Here is a 22,155-nt window from a genome sequence, read left to right as displayed (position 1 = left end):
CACAGACGTCTGAAAAATAAAAATCATCACTAATCACCTTTTTAAAACCATTGTTAACATTTTCATGTATTTACTTTGAGTCTTTTTCTCCTATAGTATTTTACTATAGTATAGTGAATTCTATATCATGGGACAAAAAATTATGTTATACCTTTTCCCATTTATTTGTATCATAAGTGTTTTTCCATATTATTTCAAACTCTTTGTAAATCTGTTAAAAAGGACTGTAGAATCTTTCACATTACGGAATTCCTGCTGTTGAACATTTAAGTTGCTTTTAATTTTTTTCCTGTTATGAATAATGTTATGGAGAACATATCTATCTATATAAATATTTTTTCCATTTAAAACGATCTCCTTTAGAGTGCTCCTAACCACTTCTGGTTTGGGTACATATCAATTTTTGTTCAAATAAACTCTTAAAATTTTTATTATGCCTCACTCTATCTTTTAACAGTTCTGGTGTCAGAAGAGGGAAGTAAAGAAGACCCTCAACAGCCCCCAGGAGCAACGGGCAATCAGGTAGAGATGCCTGTTGAGCCCCTTGAGCTCACTGTTTTCTTGCTGCTTCTGGAGGTTGTGGATCAATCCCTCTCAGATCCTGGATCCTACGCCATAGCTTTTGTGTTATGAGCTTTCAGATTTTACTTGAGCATTTCTTTGCAGAAACTGTCAGAGTGTGACTGGATCCGACTTAGGAACCGGACTGGGTTTAGGGTTGGACTAATTCCAACTTAAACTGGACTGGGTCCAGTGTGAGGTCTCAGTTTCTGGTGACTATGATGAGACCTGCTGGGACACCCCATTCACTCAGAGCCTACAGGCAGTATCCTGGGAAAACTAGCAGAAGCCAGAAAGGGTTAAGAATTCTTGCCATAGTCAGCTCTTGCAGATCTCTGTTAGTGGTACCTGGTTGAGAGAGGAAGGTAAAATGTCACTTTATCCCTTCCTTTCCAAATTCAGATTGGCAGGAAAAAACATTAGTCATGGATCCTCTCTCTCCCACGAACAGCTATTGCCTTCTTGTTTGTCCTGTTTGGTGTCCTGAGAACTTGGCTTGGCAACTGTCTGGTTGGGGGCCCACGACAGATGGCTGGACAGAAATGTGGGTTGCGCTCTGTTTGTGCCTAGAGTCCTACCGACTATTGCTAGTGCTCAGAGGAATTTACCAAGTCTGTCTTTGTTTTGGTTATCTTTGGGAGTGGCTCGGGATCTTGCACAGGTAGTATCTTTTGCACCCTCTTTGGGGACACCTCTTGTGTCTGTGGGGTTGTTTGATATGCCAGGAATATTTACTGTTTGTCCTGACTGAAACCTGACAAGATATTCAAAAGGATTTTTTTTAAATAATAGTTCTATGGTTTAAAGTTGGCCAAATTGGAAGCTGATATTCTAAGCCTAATAGGAACTTTCTTTCTTCTTCTTTTTCTTCTTCTTCTTTTTTTTTTTTTTTTTTTTGTAAGTAACCTTCTCCCTTAAGCTAAAATGAAATTGTACCCAGAGGGAAAGAAAAACATTCTGAAGCCATTATGGAAGGATTTACTAAAACATTCTAAAGAAGCACAGCTGTAAATCTAGAACATTGGAATCTTTTGATTTCCATCTTACTTGAAGACCTTCTCCCTGATATAAAGAAGTGAATTAAAGGTAATGTAGTTGGATGGCTGACTCATCTTCTTGATGTCATTCAGGCTGCAAGCCATTTATTTGAGGAATTAGAAACAATTATGCTTGTCTTACAAATCTAGTCTTGTAAGAACAGAAATTTGCCTCTAGAAACAAATCAAAGCTCACCTATTATTTCTGCCAACTCCCAAACCTCCTCTATTTACCTCAAAAGGCTTGCACATATTGTAGATCTGAATTTAGGTGTTGGGTGAGGGACGTGGGGAGGGAGCCCTTGTTGGAGAAAATTACATCCTTTCTCTCTGCCTTTGAAATTTAAATGTTCTACCTGGTCTTGTCTAGAAACCAAGAGCCATCCCTTGAAATGCAAACTTCAGGGAGGTAATTCTGATCAGAAAAAATAAGCTATTTGGAAAATTGGTCAATGGGAAATTTTAAAAGTGTTTTCTACAAACATTACTAAAAATTTTAGCCACCTTAACTTATTCTATACACCAGAAAAACAATTTGGATCAAGCTGTTCTTTTATAAACTAATGAGTTTTGCATTATCATACCTGTCTCTTGGCTAAAAATTTAAAACTAAAGCTGTAGGATCTTTGCATCTGTCTGTATGTTTATGTATGTCTATGTATGTATGTTGTAGTTGTGTGATATTTTTGTACCTCCAGATGGTATTGCTCAAATTAATTTGTAAAGAGCTCTATTTAATTGGCTTAAAGACAAACATACATTTACATAAATTAAGTATACTCTTAGAAATATGGAAACTGACCCAAATATTTTTCAAGTTCATGTGATCTAGGATAATCTTTGGTAAATAAAAGCTAGTTTAGGGGGAGGGTGAGGGGATTGGAGGGCAGTCGGTGACCACAGGATGGCCACGGGGTTTGAAAATTAATCTGGGGAACGTAATTTGGTGGTTACCAGAGCGTAAGGGTGTTGGGGGGTGGGGGATGAGGGTGAGGGGGATCAAATGTATGGTGATGGAAGGGGAGCTGACTCTGGGTGGTGAACACACAGTGTGATTTATGGATGATGTGATACAGAATTGCACAACTGAAATCTATGTAATTCTACTAACAATTGTCACCCCAATAAATTAAAAATAAATCAAAAAAAAAAAAAAAGCTAGTTTAAGCTTTCTGGTCTGTCTTTAGAGTAATTAGCATTAAATATAATACTTTTATTCTACCTAGGTTTATTACAAGTCAAATAAGCTCATGTTATCTCTGTTATAGAATTTGTCAGCAAGAAAGATAAAATGATGGTGAGCTGTTTAATGTCTCATGAAATTGTCATGAGTAATCTAAACAATTGTTAAGATAATTAAGTAGATGTAAGTAAAAGTTTATAAATGAACTTTTCAACACTAATTATGCTTTATGGTATGTCTACTTAAAATACTTTCCAAAATTTTTTTGGTCACCTGAAATCTTAGAGACATACTGAGATAAGTTAAATGATGGATATTCCTATAGATCATTTCTGAATAAAATACTGAAACATTAATTACTGAACATGGATTTATCCACTTTGGGCTTCCTTTTACAGAGGAACTAAAGATATTTGGGTTTTTAAGTAAACATGTTTTGTGCTACATTAACATTTTTACTATGAGGAAGAATATATACTTCTAGAAATTGTGAAATGTTTTTATAAGTTGTCCCATCCACAGAATGCTGCCTGCTTTTTTCTCTGTCAATGCACAGGAAGACAATGCTCCTTGACTCTGCTGGCCACTATCCCTGAATCTGGATAAGTCTCCAGCTGCATAACAAAAGTCCTGAGGTTTTCTTGCTAAAGCAGTTTTAGATAACTGCTTTGGAATGCCTTTAGATTACTTACTGGCTGAACCAGGAGGAGTCTGTGCCATAGCAAATACCTTCTGCTGTACCAGGATCGATACCTCTGGTATTGTAACAAATACACGAAATTAACAGACAAACCACTTGGCTGAAACGGGATGATGCCCTTTCAGGTATGTTCTTTAATTTTCTTGATACCAACTGGTTTGGTGCATGGGGGGGAGGGGGACCTGGCTAAGGAGTTAGTGTACTTAAGTCTCTTGGTTTTATCTTCCCAATACTCATCATTGTGGTCTCCCTGGTGCACTGTGTTCTCCCAAAGGTCTTAAATGCATTTTCTGTAGCCACTAGCAGTACGTCAGATGGTCTCCCTGCACTTGGAGAAACAGAAACAAGATGAACGATGATGAGATGAATAGCAAAAACACTTCTTTCACAGATCTGACATCATACCCTATGAGTTTCACAGGGAGACAAGATCCCCTTAACTTTGATGGAGACCGAGAGGGGAGTTAATCCTAAGGGAGGTGTATTCAATTAATTAAACAAGGAGGCCATTAAATTGATGTGGCTTTGATGCCATGGCACCCTACCAAAGTCTAAAAGGTTTGATTTTGGCAAACCCAAATCTAAGCCTGTAGGTGCCTCATGGTTATGAAATCAAAATGCTAAGGACAACAACCAATCACAAACAGCCAGGCTTGCAACTGTAGCCAATCAGTAATTTCCTTACTTGGTTTCCTCCTTTTCTCTCTGAGTCTCTATCGAAGCTCCTGCTGGTGGGGCACTCCTCAGCACTTCTGGTTTAGTGCTGCTCAAAGGGAATCAAGTTTTGCTCAAAGAAACTCTTAAAATTAAACAAAAAGATAGTATCCCCTTAAGAGAAATGATTGGTTTGAAAGGAATGGATTTTTTCATTTATTCCCCTCCACCCCCGATTATCAAAGTGAGATAAACTTATCATAGACAATTAAAATACCATGAAACTGAGAAAGAAGAAAAAAATCATTCAGAGTCTTCCACCCAGGGGCAACCAATGTTAATGTTTTGATATTATTTCTTCTGATTTATGCAGTTATTTTTGTTCCTAGTAAGGTTTAAAGAGGTGAACATTTTTAAGGCTTTGGATAATACTACCAAAATTGCTTTTAATTTATCGGTTTTATCCTCCTTCTGGAAGTGTATGAGTTGTGACTATTCTGACAACAGTAACATCTAAATATTATCAAGTAAGCAGAATTGTTTCAAAACTTCCCATGATTTTGGTCTGGCTCCCTCCAGTTCTGTTTGTGAACTATTACTTGGAAAACACATTGCCAGCTTTTGATTTCTTCACATAATTAAATGATTCTTTTTTCATAGTCAGGATCCCATTCAATTCCATGGTGTTGATAATTCTAACTTAATTTTAACTTCACAGTTTTCAAGGTGGCAGAAGCATGATTGAGCAAAATGCATCAATACTTAAGCTCCGGTTGAAGAGTTCACTTTTGAAAGGCTACCTTTGTTAATGGGGTACATTTCTTGGGCAATTGAAAATGCCTATTTCACAGGTAGATATGGAAGTCAACTCACTGGTCCTTTCAGGTGAAGATAGTCTATTGGTCATTTATTAATTCCTGTTTCCCAGGATGAATAGAAGAAAATATTCTCGTACTTGGAGCTTCCCAATCTTTTTCACAACATGGCACACATAAAAAATAATGATATTTGTTCCTTACACTGGAGTAAATGAATGGCTGATGTAGCCAGAGGTGACCATGGGAAGCCTGGGCCCTCACCTGGCTGTCCTAAGTGCTGAGGGATCCGGGTTTCAGCCTCCTGTAAACCATTCATGCTACAGTGGGGCCAACTCTGCATTCTAGGGAATCTAGAGGAATGTGGCTTCTGATGTTATTAAGAACATATTTTTCTTTTTAAAAAATGCCGTGTGTGTGTGTGTGTGTGTGTGTTTAATCTATTGCATTGATTACACAGGGGCCTTATGATGGTGAAACCCCTCCTTAGTAGAAACGTAGATGTTTTTCTTGACAACTTTCTGATCCTGTCTCTTCACTATTTTCCACAAAAATATGTTTAACTGTTGTTCCAAAAGTTTTATTTATTTGATTTCTCTTACCTGGAAGTCATTCATCCCACAATTAACTGAGTTCTGTTATATACTGGACACTTTTATAAACAGTGGGGACAGAGAAATAGTAACGATGGTTGCCGACTCTCAGGCGCTCACAGTTTCGTGGAGGGGAGCACAGGAATCATAAGAGAAAATAAGAAGCACTTAGTGGTGGTAGGTCCAAAGCTCCGTGGCCTTCTCCCTGGGGCAGGTGGAAGGCTTCTCAGAAGCAGTGACACTTGAAGTGTGACTCGAAGGAGGAGTGGAAGTTTGACCTTCCAAGCAGGAAACAGAACTGGGTAGGAGACAGATGCCTGTGGTTTGGATAAACAGCTGAGCTTGTCAGTGTACGTTCACCTGGAATGTACGTTCCAGGCAACATCTGGAAGAGTGACAGAGGCCAAGCCTGGAGAGGAAGGTAGGGTTAGGCTTGGAGGAACTCTGCCTGCTGAATGGAAGGGTTAGGACTTTTTATGCAGGAGACTGATACTCGCAGACTTGTGGTTTGGAAACATCACTCCGGCATCTCTGGAGAATGGACATGTAGGTGGGTGGGGAAGTCATTCAGGGGTTGCTGCAACTTTGAAAACAGAAGTGATGAGCTGGTGGGGCACGGTGAAAGAAGGCAGTGGTGATAGGATCCCTAAGAATGGCTGCAGGAGTACCAGAAAAGTCAGTTTGTGCAGCTAAGGAAACGATGATGTTGTTGACAAAGAGAGAAAAAGCTCAACCCAACCATTCCAGCTCTTCAAATCCAGCCCATCCTTTTAGACCCAACCCAAGGGCCTTTTCTTTCCCAAGCCTTCTTCTTCCATCCTTGTCTCCTTAGGGACCACTCTTTTCCCAGAAGAGCTATGCTGGGAGTCAGCGGTGGGCAGTTTGCTCCCTAAGCAGCAGGTTATTTCATATGTGTTAGGTCTGTTTCCTAAACTAGCTTGTAGGGCTGTCATTCTCCAGCGCCACATCTCATGCTCCTCTGATATATCCCAGAGACTACGTCGTGGTGGGCATTTAGGTGCTGTTTCCAGTAGGCAATGGAGCTTAGGGCTGCGCTTGCACATGAATCTTAAATATAAAATGGATATAAATTGGAGCTGCTGTGCTTAATGCAGAGGTAGAAGGCCCAGAATCCAGGACCTGTGGCTTCCTCCTCTCTAGGACTCTATGAGACACAGTTTAAAAGTTTCGGCTTCGTGGACTTGCCATGGGTTTTGGAGTCAGACAGAACTGAGTTCGAATCCTTGCTCTGTCACTTTCTTAGCTGTAATACAGTAGATAAATGGGGAAACTGCTCCGAGCCTCACTTTCCCCTCTGTAAATCAAGGATAATAATACTTTCATTGTAGGGTTATTGTGAGGACGAAGTAAGATAATGCATGTAAAAATCTCTGGCACTTATAAATGCTTATTAGGTCATAGCTATTGGTCAGAATAACAAGACATTTGCTAATCGACTGAGTAACTCATCCTTCTTGAATTGGTACACGTTCCATCTAAATAAACCTGCTCATGCTCAGGGTAAGAAAAACCCGGGCTGGGGTGAGATTCTGGGTGAGTTTGGGATTCAGAGGGGACCCAATCTTGTCTTATGCTCCTTCCACTCCATAAACCCACAGTCACCTGCCTTTGCATGAGGATCTATCAATATTTAATGTGTGGTGTCAGTTGCTGTAAGCTGAGCATATCCCAGCAGCGACTTGAATTAATTATATGCAGGAGGAGAGAAAATAAAGTGCCTTTTTCTCAGAGCTCCAAGTTTCTCTGGCTACACTGAAGCCTGGAAACCACAGGGGGACGTTTCTGCTGATGGAGGACCCTGAGAAGAAGCTCAACCAGAAGAGTGACGGCAAACCCCGGAAAGTACGATTTAAAATCTCTTCCTCCTACAGTGGCCGAGTGTTGAAGCAGGTCTTTGAGGATGGGCAGGAGTTAGAGTCGCCAAAGGAGGAATACCCTCACAGTTTTCTCCAAGAGTCCCTTGAACCAATGGATGGTGTTTACGGGTCTGGGGAAGCCCCCAAACCCCGTTCGTACTCTCCTAAGCTGACTGCTCAAAGGATCAGCGTGTTTAGAGAGGGCAATGCCTACACTTTGGCGGGCAGCCAGCCTTTCTTCAATGATTACAAGGCAAATGACCATAAGGTTGGTATTGTGCATGGCGTATAAGCTTTAAGGACTAAAGTGTGTTTAGAGAAACACGTGAATGTTTCAAATTTGTCTCATGCTCGGGTACCAATGAGGGCTGTAGGTGCACCACAAAGGAAGTCCCTCTTAGAGTAATATTCCTGAGACAAAAATAACATGCTTGTTGACTACTTATTGGAAAGTGCAATAAGCATAGATCGTATTCAAATTCCATCCAGGGTGAAAAATTGTAATTGGGTCTTTGGCTGGGTTATCTTAGTAAGTAAATTAAATAGATGTACAGTGGTTTTCAGGTCACCAGACTGCTGTTTTAGAAAATTAGGCAACAACAGGTTGTCTTGTTTCCTGAAAGAGCTAAGTGTTTGAAGGTGCTCATTTTATTCCAGGCAGTTATTCAGCTTTTTGTTTATCTATGTCTTAGTGTTTTCCCCTTACCTCCCTCTTGCCGCCTGTGTTTAAAAAAAGTTTGTCTGACTGCTAGTTTATGTATTTTGTCTTTTTATTACTCACTAGCATCAATACTGGGTAGGTGGAGTCCTGGCAAGAGATGGTAAAGAGCAAATCAACCAGAGGAAATGTTACATGGGGAAGAAGTTTGAGCTAACAGTTCAGTTAAAACATGTATTTTATTTGTGGGTTTTAATTATCTTCCCCAGTACCATGGATAGTTAAAAACCAATACATGAATTTTTTTAAGTTAGAAGAGACTGACTATCGATCTATCTATCTATATACACACACACACACACGTATATATATGTAAATATGTGTATATAGGTATATATATATGTATATATATACGTATATCTTTAAAAAGAATTAAATACAATTATATAATATACCAGGTTATTAATGAATAGCACACCAAGATTTGTTCTCGCCTTCAAAATGTGTGAAATTCAGATAATTACTCTCTAATAATTTTTATTGGTAGTTTCCCAAGGAAACAGATAATATATCTATAGCAGACAAATGTATTGGCCTTGCTAGCATTGATAAAAGTATAATTATGGGCATGTCTGCATTTATCAAATATAGTGCCAGGGTTTTTTCGAATTAAGGGGGCTGGAATGGACAGTTCCTCATGTTAGGGGAATGACTTTTGCATTACAAAGCATGATCACATATTATCTCATTAGGTCTTCACCCTAGCCTACAGGAGAAAGGCTTATTATAGTTATTCCCGTTTTGCAGATGAGGAAAATTGAGTGCCAAGTGGTTAAGGGACCCACACAATATTATAGAGTGAGAATAAGAACCTAGGTCTTCTTATTCCCCATGCTTTTTGCCCTATGGAATGCTGTTTTTTAGAGAATAAGATCATTAACAATAATGTTGATGATACTACGTTACTATTTATTGAGTGCTTATTATGTCCTAGGTACTTAGCCATGTCTTGTACTTATAGTATCTCTTGTTACCTAAACTTTATTTGTAGGTTTAGAATTTACAAAGTTGTAGTTTACACAATACCTTGGACAAGGCCACAGTAGATAATATTGGACTGCTTGACCTTCGTAAGTCATGTGTCAAACTTGACATTTATGTAAATGTATGATTAGGCATGGGTTTACAAATTCAGATAACTGAGTTTTCCTGACTGCGTAGCACAGTTGGTTTAAACACAGTATCCCAGAGACCATCTTCAGGCTCAGGTTCCTGCATGGTCCAGTTATCCTTGTTTTCTTTGTTGCCTGATCAAAAGCTACATCCCAACCCAGACAGCCTCTAGGTATGAGAGTGGCCAGGATGGATTCCTACAACTCCCTCCACTGAAACAGGTTGTCAATGTGGTATTTATGAAAAATAAGGAAATGAGAGCTGGGAAGTCATGAATTTTCAATAGTGAATCCAATTATAAAATAACCCCTAGTAAATATTGGCTATGAGGCAATTTGGGTAGCAGTTAAGCACAATAATAAAAAGTAAAGGCTCTGAACAGATACAGTAGTACCTCGGTTTTCGAACGTCTCTGTTGGCGAACATTTTGGTTTATGAACGCTGTAAACCCGGAAGTAAGTGCTTTGGTTTTTGGACATGACTCAGAAGTTGAACATGTCACACGGCTTCCACTGAGTGCAAAATCCTGAGGCCTAGCTGTTGACGGTTTTGCAACGTTTCAGAACTCGTGGATTACATTAGAAAACCGAGGTACCACTGTATTTGTATACCCATGTTCATAGCAGCTTTATTCACAATTGTGTGTACGTACAATTGAAAATTATTCAGCCTTGGAAAGGAAGGAAATTCTGATCCATGCTACAACATGGATGAAGCCTGAAGACATTATGCAACGTGAATTAAGCCAGTCACGAAAAGACAATTGTTACGATTCCACTTATATGAGGTACCTAGAGCAGTCAGATTTATAGAGACAGAAAGTAGAATGGTGGTTGCCAGAGGCTTGGGGAGGAGTGTTACTGTTTAATGGGTACAGAATTTCAGTTTGGGAATAAGAAAAAGTTTTGGAGATACATGGTGTTGATGGTTACTCAACAGTGTGAATGTACTTAATGCCACTGAACTGTATACTTAGAAATGGTTAAAATGATACATTTTACTACATTAAAAACAATTACATATACATGTATGTATACATATATATATTTAAAGCAAGGGCTCTAATGTCAGTTAAACCTGAGCTTGATGTCCCTTTTGCCTACTTCCTGTGTGAGCTTGGGCAAGCCACTTAATCTTGCTGAGTTTCAATGTCATAATCTGTGAAATGAGGGTAATAAAAGTACCAGCTTACAAAGATTGTTGTGGTGATTAAAAGAAATAATACATAAGAAGCACTTAGCATTGTTCCTGGCACATTGTATGCGCTCAGTAAATGTTACCTACCGTTGTGATAATCACCAGGTTTTTAGGGAAGAAATATTGAGTCTTTTAAGATTTTATGTGATGGATAGAGAAAGCAGTTACAAACAATCAAATATTTTAAGGAATTGAAACTGATGTTTATATAGAAGTTTCATTTAAAAAATGGCAGGGAAAGGAAGGGACGTAACATTTACTGGAGGCCCACGTTATACGTGCTATGTAATTTCATCTTCATGAGAATTCTACGAGAAAGAATTTTACAAATTGGGAAAATAGAAGTTCACAGGGGTTGAATAACTTGCAAATCTCATGCAGCTGTCAAACAACATTTGAATAAAATTTCAACTCAGGTCTGCCTGCCTCCACAGCTCCCTGAGTTTGTAGCACCCAGTGAGGTGCTTCTGTATGTAAACATAGAGAAGTGGGAAGGTTTTAGGGTGGCTGAATAGCAATCTTGGCACGTTGCCGTAGATATTAGAGTATTTGTGAATGCGCAGTCATATAGGGTACCATTTTGGACACTGTGGAAGGAAACAAACAAGTTCCTGGCTCCATCCTGGGCCCCTATAATGTCAGAGTGGGTGTTCCACACAGGCGATTGGATGTAATCAGATGATGTGAACTTTAGTTACACCTGGAGAGTTTCCTTAGACACAGGGAAGAACTTGGCTGTCAGGGTGACTGAAACTTAAATACACTGTAAGGGTGGTTTGGGACCGTCCAACTTTGGAATACATTAAAAATAGATTTACTCTCCTGGGTGTTTCAGACGTTGACCAGCTTAGAGGCAGAAGGTTGAACCAAAGGACTGTAGACTATTTTTTTTCTTTTTTTTTTAGTATATTGAGAGTTGTGCCTTGAAAATAACCAGTTGTAGATGCGAGAAAAGCTCCCTAGTAACTGAATCTCTTCAGCTATTACTGGAAGTGGAAATGGAACCTTCCAAAAGTGCCACCATCTTTATCTTCTGATGTTCAGAAACTGATAGTCCAGAGTGTGAAACAGGAACCCAGCATGCATCAAACAATAGGAAATGGAAGCTGCCACATGATCCCTAGAAGAGAGGGAGAGAGAGCAGGGCCAGGTAGGAAGCTTGTGGCTTCATAAATAATTATTGAAAACTCTGGATGTTTCAAGGAAGAAGACCTGAATATTGAAGTCCTGCACAGGCCAGGTTGTGATTACGTGCATGAGGGCTTTAAATAGGAGACTGCTTAAGTGTAGTATGGAAGTAGATTTGCTTGATGTAGTGCTATAAAAGCAGGGCGAAACATTTCATGCTGAGGCATTTAGCTGTGTAGCATGATCGTGCATGCACTCCTGAAAAAAGTCTTTAATAATAACAGCAGTAACAATGCCCACTGTTTGTGTGGCAGCTTCAGCTTTTGCAAACCCTGTTTTATGTATTCTTCATGGTACCTCCACCCCTAGAAGATGATATAATTAGGCTTGGGGGTGAGAGTCAAAATATTTAATTGCTCAATCGGCCCAGCAGAGTGTTGGGCTGGGGTCCTGACACCTGGGGTCTTAACTCCTATGTTACTGTTTTTTTTTTTTATTTTAGAGGCTCCCTGAAGAGAGGCTGGGGTAACAGGAGGGCACTCAGAAGTCTCAGGACGGCACCTATTTACCACCCAGTGTGGAAGTATTTCTATATTTTAATCACTAGTGTGTCTGTGGTGGTGCCTACCAGTTAGATGGCAGCCCATTTGCAGATGGGCAAACTGAGAGGTCAGATGACTCTCCTGTATCTCACAGTTGATGAGCAGTAGAGTTGGGATCCAGCGTTATACTCCCTGCAAACTGTCCTCGTTCTGGGAAGAAATACGTCTTCTTAGTTACATAATCCCTAAACATTTACTGTTATGCTTCTCTAGTGTATTATAGTATTGTCCGATTATTCCTCAGCAAATGATGAAGGAACACATGAGAAATCCACGCAAGGGAACATACACTATTAATAACAATGCTAGCGACGGATATTTATTGACATGAAAATAATTCGTATTACAGAAATAATGAAAAACAAATTATTACAAAATATATAAATATATTAGATATGAATATGTATACATAAATACAATTATCTCATATTTTGGGGGGGAAGTGCTTGTGAATAATTCAGTGTAGGTGTTAAGAACATGGACGTTAGACTGAGAATTCCAGCCTCAGGCCCTGAGTAACTCTGTACCCTTGAGAGTCACCTAACCCCCCTGAGACTTAGTCGCTTCATCTGTAAACAGTGGAAACCCCAGCATCTACCCCATAGGGATGTTCGGGGGGATGTCAGGCAATGTTTGTGAAATGCTTAGCACGAAGCCTGACACACAATAAATGGTGTTAATAATAATAATAATAATAATAATAATAATAATAATAAATGCTCAATAAAATGTATCTGCCATTATTATTATTTACGTATAGAAAAAAATGTGGAGAGATATTTATTTTAAAAGGGACTTCCTTCGTATTTATTAAGCACACACTGTGCCTGGCCCCACCTCAGCGGCTGTGGTATGTAATTGGAATAGACATGCGGGGTCCCGCCCTGCAGAGTCTTACACTCCAGATATGTGACTAGTTCGGCCTGACTCAGTTACCATCAGCAGGAAGAAGGAAGGTAGTTGTCATGATTTTCAGAGAAAGCAAACAAACCAGGGGATGAACTGTAGCTTTGCGGTCCGATGGGCTCACAAGTGCTGGACGGTAGATGTTCCTTCTGTCCTATTTCCTGGGATGTGGAGTAGGTCCTGCAGCCTGGTGATTGCCGGTGGAGAGTCCATGCTCATTCTCCATTTCTCTAGTCCCCACCTATTATAGATTTTGGAAAGATAATCATCTATACGAATAACCTGAAAATCATTCGAACCCCAATGGACAAGAGAGACTTCATGAGGAAAATTCTCCAGAAGGAAGAGGAGGCTGAGGAAGAATGTCTGATAAGCAAAGAAGAAATCTATGGAGACAGCGACCAGAACGATGGGCATTTGGCAGGGACAGAAAGCACGTTCCCCCACAACCAGTACCCACAGGTGCGTCAGAGTGGTTCACTGCCCCACGCAGAGCTGGCCCTACTGCAGTAGTCTCCAAAAGTGTCTTGGTTGCGTACTACTTAAGTAACAACTTTCGAATATAACTACTTAAAGACATCTAAATATTAAAGATGTGAAGGAATTTTAAGTTACTATATTTTAATGGTACATTGTTAGCAATAATAGTTGTAAGTCCATATTTCACACACTCCTAATTTTAATGTTTTCGGATGACTTCTTGTGAGATATGATTGGGTATTTATTGTTTTCACTTTGCAGTGTGGCTTAGACCATCTTGCTCTAGAGATGGAAAAAAATCAGCTCTGTCCTTTTCTTTCGGGTTCGCTTCTGTTCTTGGTGTCATCCTCAATCCACAGTTTCCTTGAAGAACTCTTATAAAGCTGCGGGTCTTTAGATTTTTGCAGAGATGAGTTTGATTAAAACTAAGCATTGCCATTTGTAAATCTACTAGACCAGGCACAGGTAATCTGCAATATGTTGCAATATGCTGAAAGTGAACGAATGAGCCATGACACCATTGTCACTTTACATAATGTAAAGTGGGGTCACTTTATGTAAAGTGGGGTCATTTTACATCAGGCTTATTTCAGGGTCCTTTGGGTACATTTTTTCTGGTGACTGCCTGTCTCAGTGAGGGTGCCAGTATCAACTCGTTTATTAAAAATTAGTATATCAGTTTCTTTTGAAAATATTATTAAAGCGTGATCTCTTGCCTTCTTGAGATAAAAATATAAGTAGTTCGAATGTTTTTCTCCCCACACCTCTTAGAGACGTGCACGCCTCACCTTGGAAGCCATTGCTCAGACAAGGGGAAGACTGAGGGTGTCGTTAGCTCACAGTGTGGGGTTGGGATGGCAAAAGCAATCTTGATGGATTTAAGCTAAGAGAACAAAAGCTTGAATGGCAGCAGAAATGAATTTTCTCTTTCTTTAGAGTCCATCTCTTGGGATGTGAAGCTTTCTGTGGAACTCACTCTCACCTCCCATGAGTTGATGTGACAAAATGGGCCAGAAGCTTCACTGCACTTGACTGATGTCCCCAGCCTCGGAGGGTTTAGGGGACAGGAACAAGAAGGTCACAACCAGACTCCAGCAAAAGACTTGTTAAAGTTCTGGTCACAGCCACTCATGTCTCTTCCCAACCTGATATTGCACTGGATAAAATATTTTTAAAATGCAAATATGATCATGTCACCCCTTTGTTACCGTTTCCCCACCCAAAACTTTCAATGGCCTCTCATCACTGGGGATAAAACCAAAACTCCTCACTTATTCTAGAAAGCACTGTGTAGCCTGGCCACTCTGGGCCTCTGCAGCCTCATCTCTTACACATCTCTCCTCATTCTCTGTCCCTCCAGCACACTGCCCACCTCGCCACCCCTCAGGTCTTCTTTGCTCCTTCCTACTGGAGGCACCTTTCCTGTGTCTAGAATGTTCTCCAGATTCCCCACTGCCTTGCCCTCAGCCTCTGAGATCTCAGCAGAGGCAACACTCCTTCAGAAGGGCCTTCCCTGGCTTCCATGACGATAAAATCCCCAAGAAGGCACCTCACACCTCTCCTCACAGTTGCCATCTTATATTTATTTGTGTGATTATTTGTTCTCACCCACTAAGATTTGGTCTCCATGAGAGCAGGGGCCGTGCTTATGTTGGGTGTAACATGTTTAGTTGTTCTGTTGCCCCCCAAAATAGAGCCTGGCATATAATAGGTGCTCAGTAAATGTTAGTTAAATGTTTGTGGAAAGAATATTGGAATTTGGGAGCAAAGTACCAGCTGGTAAGAAGTATTCCTCCTCTGCCTTTTCTTGCCTTCTACACAGCATTATTTAGAACTTAGCATAACAGCAGGTAGGTAACTAAACATGTGATCCAAAGCATTCCCTTCCCACTTTGAAATTCATTAATGCTATTCTTTTTCATACCATACTGTAACTTGTAGAAGCATATATTTTCAGAAGAGGGCCAGGAATGGTAAAATACAGGTCACACTGCAGCCTTGAATGAAAAAGTAACAACAGGCCTGGTACAACAATTACCTTTAAATTCAATTGGGAGAGATCCATGTTTTTCAGCTGTAATGCCATAAACCAGGACAGAGGTGTGTAGCAGAAAATTGCTGTGAAAGGTTATACTTCACTTGCCTGTCCTTTAAACTTCATTTTAAATTGCTATTTGTTTGTCCAATGCCTCATGCAGTAAATGCCCAGACAAGTTTATTCTAAAAAATAAAAAAAGGGGGTCAAAGAACACCAAAGAGCCCTTCTGACCAGGAGGCTCTTTGTGGTGTTGTATGGAAAAGGGAAGCAGTGGGGACCCTGATGAAAGAGCAGGGCAAGGCTAAAAGCCAGGCCATGCTGACCCTCTGTATTAACTGCAAAAGAAAAGGAGACGGATAATTGAATTGAGCCACAGTGAAACACGGAAGGGGAACAAATCCGGCCCTGTGTTCAGTGGATCTGAGACCATAAATCATGTGGGCTTCTGTATGCTTTTTGTGATCCTGCATTTGAAATAATAGTCGTAGTGGTAATGATAATAATAATGATAATAAGAAGAAGAACAGCTGCCATTTATTGAGGGCCCGTGATAGCCAGGCACCATGCCCCCTACTTTGCATGCAGCAGTCTATTTCATCCTCACAAGGCCTCTGAGCTAAGCATTATTAGTAATCTCATTCTGTAGCTAGGAAAATAAGGCTCAGAGAAGTTGGATAACTTGCCAGAGTCATCGGAGCCAACGTTCGAGCCCAGGTTCACCAGACTCCCAATCTCATGCTCTTCACCGCTCTGCTAAGCAGCCTCCAAATTGGTGCTGGTTACCATCTTTGGGGCTACACAAGCCTTTGGATCTGCACTGAAAGCCGAGCCCCAGTTCCTTGGTCATAGAGCCAGGAAGAGGTGGTTTGGGGAGCTTTGCTCGTTCTAGAATCTAAGCTATGCCGTAAGACCTCTTAACTGTTTTCTGAGAAGAATTTTAAAAACTAAAAAGAATGGAAAACAGAAACTTATATCCTGCATGCCTTGTATAGAGTAGAGGCTCAGTAAATACTTGATTTAATGAATCATTACATTAATTAAATGAGTATATGGAGGGTGCATGCTTGGAGAAGGGTGGTAGCCAGGGTAAGAATGGGAACTCCAGTGAAATCTCTCAGGATGCGTCACATAAAATTTGATAGGTGATTTGTGGTTGTTCTGTACAGCAGGCTCACCAGGTCATTTCAGTAATCTTTCAATATCTGACTTGGCATTTTATACAAACTAATATTTGAATCACATGTATGGCAGGATTCTACTGTACTTTGACAACCTTGACTTACACCATTAAAATCTCCCTGGGATCCAGTATAAAATATAAAACATGTGGATTTGGCAGAAAAACGGACTGTGGCAATTTGCCTTAAGACTATTTTGGCAAAATATATTTATTTCAAATACGTTAAGGGAAGAAAACAAATTTCTCCATTGTTAATATATTAAAGCATGGCAGCAATCAATAAAACATCCACAAAAGGGTACCTAGACATCATTTAGGTTTTTGTCAGTTGGATAATCACTTCCATTCCCTAAATCTAGAATAAATAAAATGTAATACCTTCTTAGGCACTTTGCAGCACGATGCAGCTATTTTGAGAACTTATGCCTCCCTTTTCAGAGATTATTTTTATTATTACGTTATAAATGAAAGCTGTGTTAGCTGGATGGAGCCACCCAGTGGACTCCAGCTGTCTTGGTAGTTCCTAGAATTTAAGGACAAGAAGCGTTCTCCAAACTTCATTGTTTTGTTTGTTTATTCATTTGGCAAATATATGAACAGAAAATTTTGTGCCTGGCACTGGATGTCCAGGAAATGACGGTCCAAGGGACTAGCTCAGATTGCTTCTTGACTAGTCAGCAGGAGCTTTCAGGACAGTGTGAGACCTGCCATGCTTGGGATAGTACAGGTGGGAGGGGCTCCTGGTCAAGAGGTGTGGGTGGGCCAGGCTTCCTGGGGGAAGTGCTGCTGAAGTGACATCTGAAAACAAGTAAGAGCTGGCTGGGTTGGGAGGAAGGAAAGGTCCCTGGAGACCAGCTGAAGAGAGGCTTAAGAACAAGAACCTGAGGAAAGAAGTAACTAAAAATTTAAATCAGCTGATGATATTGGGTTTTAATCTGAAGTTTATGTGTAGGGCAAGTGTTCATTAAAAGGGTCCTTGAGTGCTATGTATGTGGCAGTCACAATTGCAGGCAGCTTAATAAGATTGGTATCAGTGGGGACAACAGCCCACAAGACCAGAGGCAGCGGTCCTCACTGAATTCATGCCAGAGTTGGTGTCTAGACTAAGACTGTGGTTGTGGGGTGGAAAAAACTGGATGGATTTGAGAGATGTTTAGAAAGTGACATGGACAGGACATGGTGCTGGATCCAACTGATATAGACCTGCGATGCCCCTTATTTATTGGAAGGGTTATGGTCTATGCATGGTCTTTCACACGAGTGCAAAGGTTGCCAGTTTCCTTGAGATGTCTTAGGGGAAGACCACAACAACAGACAAAGGGGCATTTTTTGGAGGGTGGGAGTCGAGGACCGCAGACTTACCAACAAGGCTTGGAAGTGAACTAACTGTTATGGCGAGCCTATAATATGCCAGATAATATATTATGATATTTTCATATACCATCTACTATTTCAGCTACTCAGAGAGGTAAGTATTATCACTCCCATTTCATAGGTAAAGAAACAGAGATTTAGAGAAGGTAAGGGAACTGTCCTAGGTGCATAATTGATTGCAGAGGCAGGCCTCAGCCCAGGCTACTGACTCCTGGGCAGAGCTCTTAATCTGGGGGCCTTATCACAGTTCTCAAAGAGAACAAAGATGAAGTATTGCAAGAATTCAGAGCTAAGCTTCGGAGGATTGTAACATTAGTTCTTTCAGCCATTCAGCCTCTAAGTCACACCAAGCAGTCTTTCTTGAGCACCTACTTTGGACAACTCCAACGAAGGTCTGTGAACATTTCATTAGGAGCGCTTAACTCTTGTGCTGGACCACCTCAGATCAAAACCTCTTCTTCCTCTTCCAAGCTGTGTGATCCCTGGCAGATCACGGAACCTCTCGGTGTCACATTTTCCCATCTATAACATAGGGATGATAATCCTTATACTGTCACACTGGAATGTCATGGGGATTAGATGGATCGATACAGAGAAAGGTCTTAGAACACAGCCTGGCACCTACTAGGCACGCTGCACGTGCTGGATATTAGTATTTGGCAGTGAGGATAATTAAGTCCTTGCCCTTGTGGAGCATACAGAAATATCATGTCAATGAAGAACCTAAAGTCACAGAACGCAAGGCATGGAACCAGGAGGTTCTCTCTTAGAGGTATCCATCGGGGAAACCCTCTCTGGTAAAACTGCTGTGATTATTCCACGCTTCTGGCCAGTTCCCTCAGTGGCATTTGTGGGAGGCATTTTCCTCTTATTCTGCCCCAACCTTTGCGGCAGCCCAGTGCGGTTTTGACCTACATGTGAACAATGGACTTGAACTGCTGCTGTAACTAAACGCTGACCCGTCTCTTGCAGGAAGGGGAACTTCCAGAGGACAACTGTTTTCACTGCCGAGGGTCGGGCAGTGCCACCTGCTCTCTGTGCCACGGCAGCAAGTTCTCGATGCTGGCCAACAGATTTAAGGAGTCCTACCGGGCCCTGCGGTGCCCTGCCTGCAATGAGAATGGCCTGCAACCTTGCCAGATTTGCAGTCAATAGCCCGTGGCTTTGTACGTCCGCTTTTATCTCATCTTCCCTAAAGTGATTTCTAATAAACGGCCCCCCTCCTCCTTCTCCCTTTCCCAGCAAGGAAGCCACAGCGGCTACGATCACTTCCACCACTGGCAAAACTCAATTACTTGATGACATTTCATGAGGCTAGTAACAGCTCCGTGTGGGTCTAAGTGGCAGAGGCGTTTGCGAATTAGACTTGGCTTTGAAACTGGTTCTAAAATTATCCTCCCAGGACTGTGTGCGTGTATCTCCCTTGATTTAGCTCAGTTTTCTCCTTGTGCTAGCGAACCAATAAATGTACACTTCAGGCAGCAGGTTGAAGTCGTTTTCTGGTTGGGAGTTATTTTGCAAACTTATGCAGTGAAAAAGGAATGGAAAAGGCAGGTTTCTGATGAACCGAATTCCTGTTGCTTATAATGCATTTCAGATCGTCATTGGTCAAATTGAATTTTTAATTAAGCGGAAGAGGGAAGGGATGCCCAATGCCCAAGTGTACAATCAGGCCACTAAAAACAAAACAGTATGTATGTGCTTCGTGCTGAAGACAGGCCAGCTGAGGAGGCCTTTCTTTCAATGTCCCGAGTCTCTCCTCTGTGATGTGCATGGATAATATTCATGCAGGCGACAAGCAATTTCCTTCTTAGGATGAGATAAGATAAGACATTTCTGCATGCCTCTAAGCTACTGCGGATATAAGCCAAGTCAAAGCTATTGATGATAAATTTGGTGCTTAAGTATTTGTGGGTGATATGACTTCTTCCAGTCCCTGAATTATTACCAAATAAATAAATCAATTTTAAGTCTAAGATATAGCCACGATCTCTTCATAAAAGACTGCATATTTTCTAGGTGTCTTTTGGAAACCTCTAAACGAAAAACTAACCAAGGCTGATTTTTAACAATTATCCTTTTACTGTCTATGAATACACATATGAAGGATAATTCTTTCCTCTTAAAGTTGGTTATACAATTAGAAAGATACTTTTATTCATGAACTTTTGTAGCTCTAATGTCTATTCCCCTTGAGAATAACACTGTAAAATCTGTTATCTGTTGAGAGACATTGCTTTTCTATGATAATTATTTAGATTTTCATAACTTAAGTTTTTCAAGATTTGTTTGTTATTCTGTAATATTCAGCTATTAAAATAACTCACCAGTGTAATGCTTTTCAGGCAATATAAATACTTCTAATAAAAAGATTAAAATATTTTTCGAAGACATGATAATTTGTCCCATCCTCACTTAGCTAGAATATTACAATGATTGCTACCGACTTGCTTTGCTTCTGTACTTAACTATTTCCTGACTGTTTATATTTTCTCCCAGCTGTTGACTCTTCTGTCTTTCCAGAATATCCGAAGCAGGACTAGTGTTGAGAGACCTTTAAGTGTATTCCTCTGCTTTTTGACCGGAACGTTTGAGGACAAATCCTGTTAGAGCCCTGCATACAGGAAGTGCAGGACAATATTGCTAAGTGCTTGATGTGCAGTGTTACTCAGTGGGCACCCGCCCTTTGGTATCTCATGGGACTTAGAGTTTCAGTGGAGGAGACAGATGTGTAAATAGATAATTACAGTATAGTGTGCCAAGTTCTGGGACTATGGGATTACGGAGAATGTTGGAAACATATAGAAGAGACACCTAATGTAGGCTGAGTGGAGTTAGAGAGAAGAGGAAGAGGTATAAGCAATGTTTCTTTTCCTGCCCTTCCCCTATGCTCTTAAGAGCCTTTAATACTTTTCATCCCATAATAAATACATTTACTAGTGATTACATTTATTTATTCAGTCAACAAACATTTATTGAGCCTGGGGCTATATAAGTAGACAAAACAGACAAAATTCTGGTTTACATTTTGGTGGGGGGATATTGACAATATATATACATATATTTAGAGACAACTAAAAATATATAATATAGAATAAGATATATTTGTATATGATAAAACTATATGTGTATATATATATATAATGTATAATGTGTTAGAAAAGGATAAATGCTTTGATGAAAAATAAAACAATAAGGGGGATTGGGAGTTGGGAGGGGTTGCAGTTTTAAATTCGTTTTCAGGGAAGTGCCATTGAGAAAGTGTCCTTTAAATGAAGACCTACAGGAGATGAGGGCGTGAGTTGTGAAAGCATCTGGGGTATGATTATCCCAGGCAGAGGAAACAGCATGTGCTAGACCCGTGGGAAGAAGGGCCTGGCATGTTTGCAGAGCAGCAAAGGAGCTTGTGTAGCTGGAGTGCCCTGAGTAAGATGACAAGTGGTAGGGAATGAGGTCAGAAGGAAGGTGCATAAGTGTTGGGGCAAGGGGGTGCCTTCCTTGGAAGTCATTGTAGGGACCTGGGTTTTACCGTGCATGAAGTGCTGCTCTGGATGGGATCTGTTTTCTGTCAATCCCAGACCCTCTCCTTCTATACCCTCCTCTTCTTGCTGGTGCAGGAGACTTGCAAACTACATTTCCCAGACTCCCTTGCCCACTGGCTTCCTGTTAGGTTCTGCCACTGGGAGGTACTGGCAGGACTGGAAGATGGGAGGAATGAAGAGCTTTCCTTTTATTTCAGATGAGGGTCCTGGCAACCTTTCCCACAAGGCAGCTGCCTCAGCAGCAGCAGCTGCTGGGAATACTTGCTCAGGCCACTCCGTTCCTACAGTGGTCCCAGCAGTGGCTCTGATTGTAGGTTTCATGCAACACCAGTTTTCCCTTTTGTTCCTCCAGCCTAAGGGGGTCGCGGCTTCCTGCAGTTACTAATCTTTTTAATCAACTCCTGATAATATATATTCCCTCTCTTTGAAATGTTTAGCCTGGTTTCTGGTTTCACAA

General features: G+C 40.7%; 1 protein-coding gene across 1 annotated transcript; it reads left to right on the top strand.

Annotated features, from left to right (window-relative positions):
* The first annotated feature begins 7,301 nt into the window (after positions 1–7,301).
* On the top strand, positions 7,302–20,342 carry GRXCR2 (glutaredoxin and cysteine rich domain containing 2). Its single transcript, XM_033096537.1, has 3 exons — positions 7,302–7,688; positions 13,319–13,546; positions 19,129–20,342. The coding sequence occupies exons 1-3, from the start codon at positions 7,353–7,355 to the stop codon at positions 19,309–19,311; spliced, it is 747 nt and encodes a 248-aa protein (XP_032952428.1). The 5' UTR covers positions 7,302–7,352; the 3' UTR covers positions 19,312–20,342.
* The last annotated feature ends 1,813 nt before the right edge of the window (positions 20,343–22,155 follow it).

The sequence above is a fragment of the Rhinolophus ferrumequinum genome, chromosome 24, assembly GCF_004115265.2.
Source record: "Rhinolophus ferrumequinum isolate MPI-CBG mRhiFer1 chromosome 24, mRhiFer1_v1.p, whole genome shotgun sequence".
In the NCBI taxonomy this organism is placed as follows: domain Eukaryota; kingdom Metazoa; phylum Chordata; class Mammalia; order Chiroptera; family Rhinolophidae; genus Rhinolophus; species Rhinolophus ferrumequinum.
Note: the sequence above shows the minus strand (reverse complement) of the source record. Positions and strands in the feature narration are given on the sequence as shown.

Bases quoted from the DNA above. Each gene is read 5' to 3' on its own strand.
- GRXCR2 (XM_033096537.1), top strand. From the start codon at position 7,353: ATGGAGGACCCTGAGAAGAAGCTCAACCAGAAGAGTGACGGCAAACCC. The intron at 7,689-13,318 runs GTTGGTATTGTG...CCATTTCTCTAG, and splicing joins ACAAGGCAAATGACCATAAG to TCCCCACCTATTATAGATTT. The intron at 13,547-19,128 runs GTGCGTCAGAGT...CGTCTCTTGCAG, and splicing joins CCCACAACCAGTACCCACAG to GAAGGGGAACTTCCAGAGGA.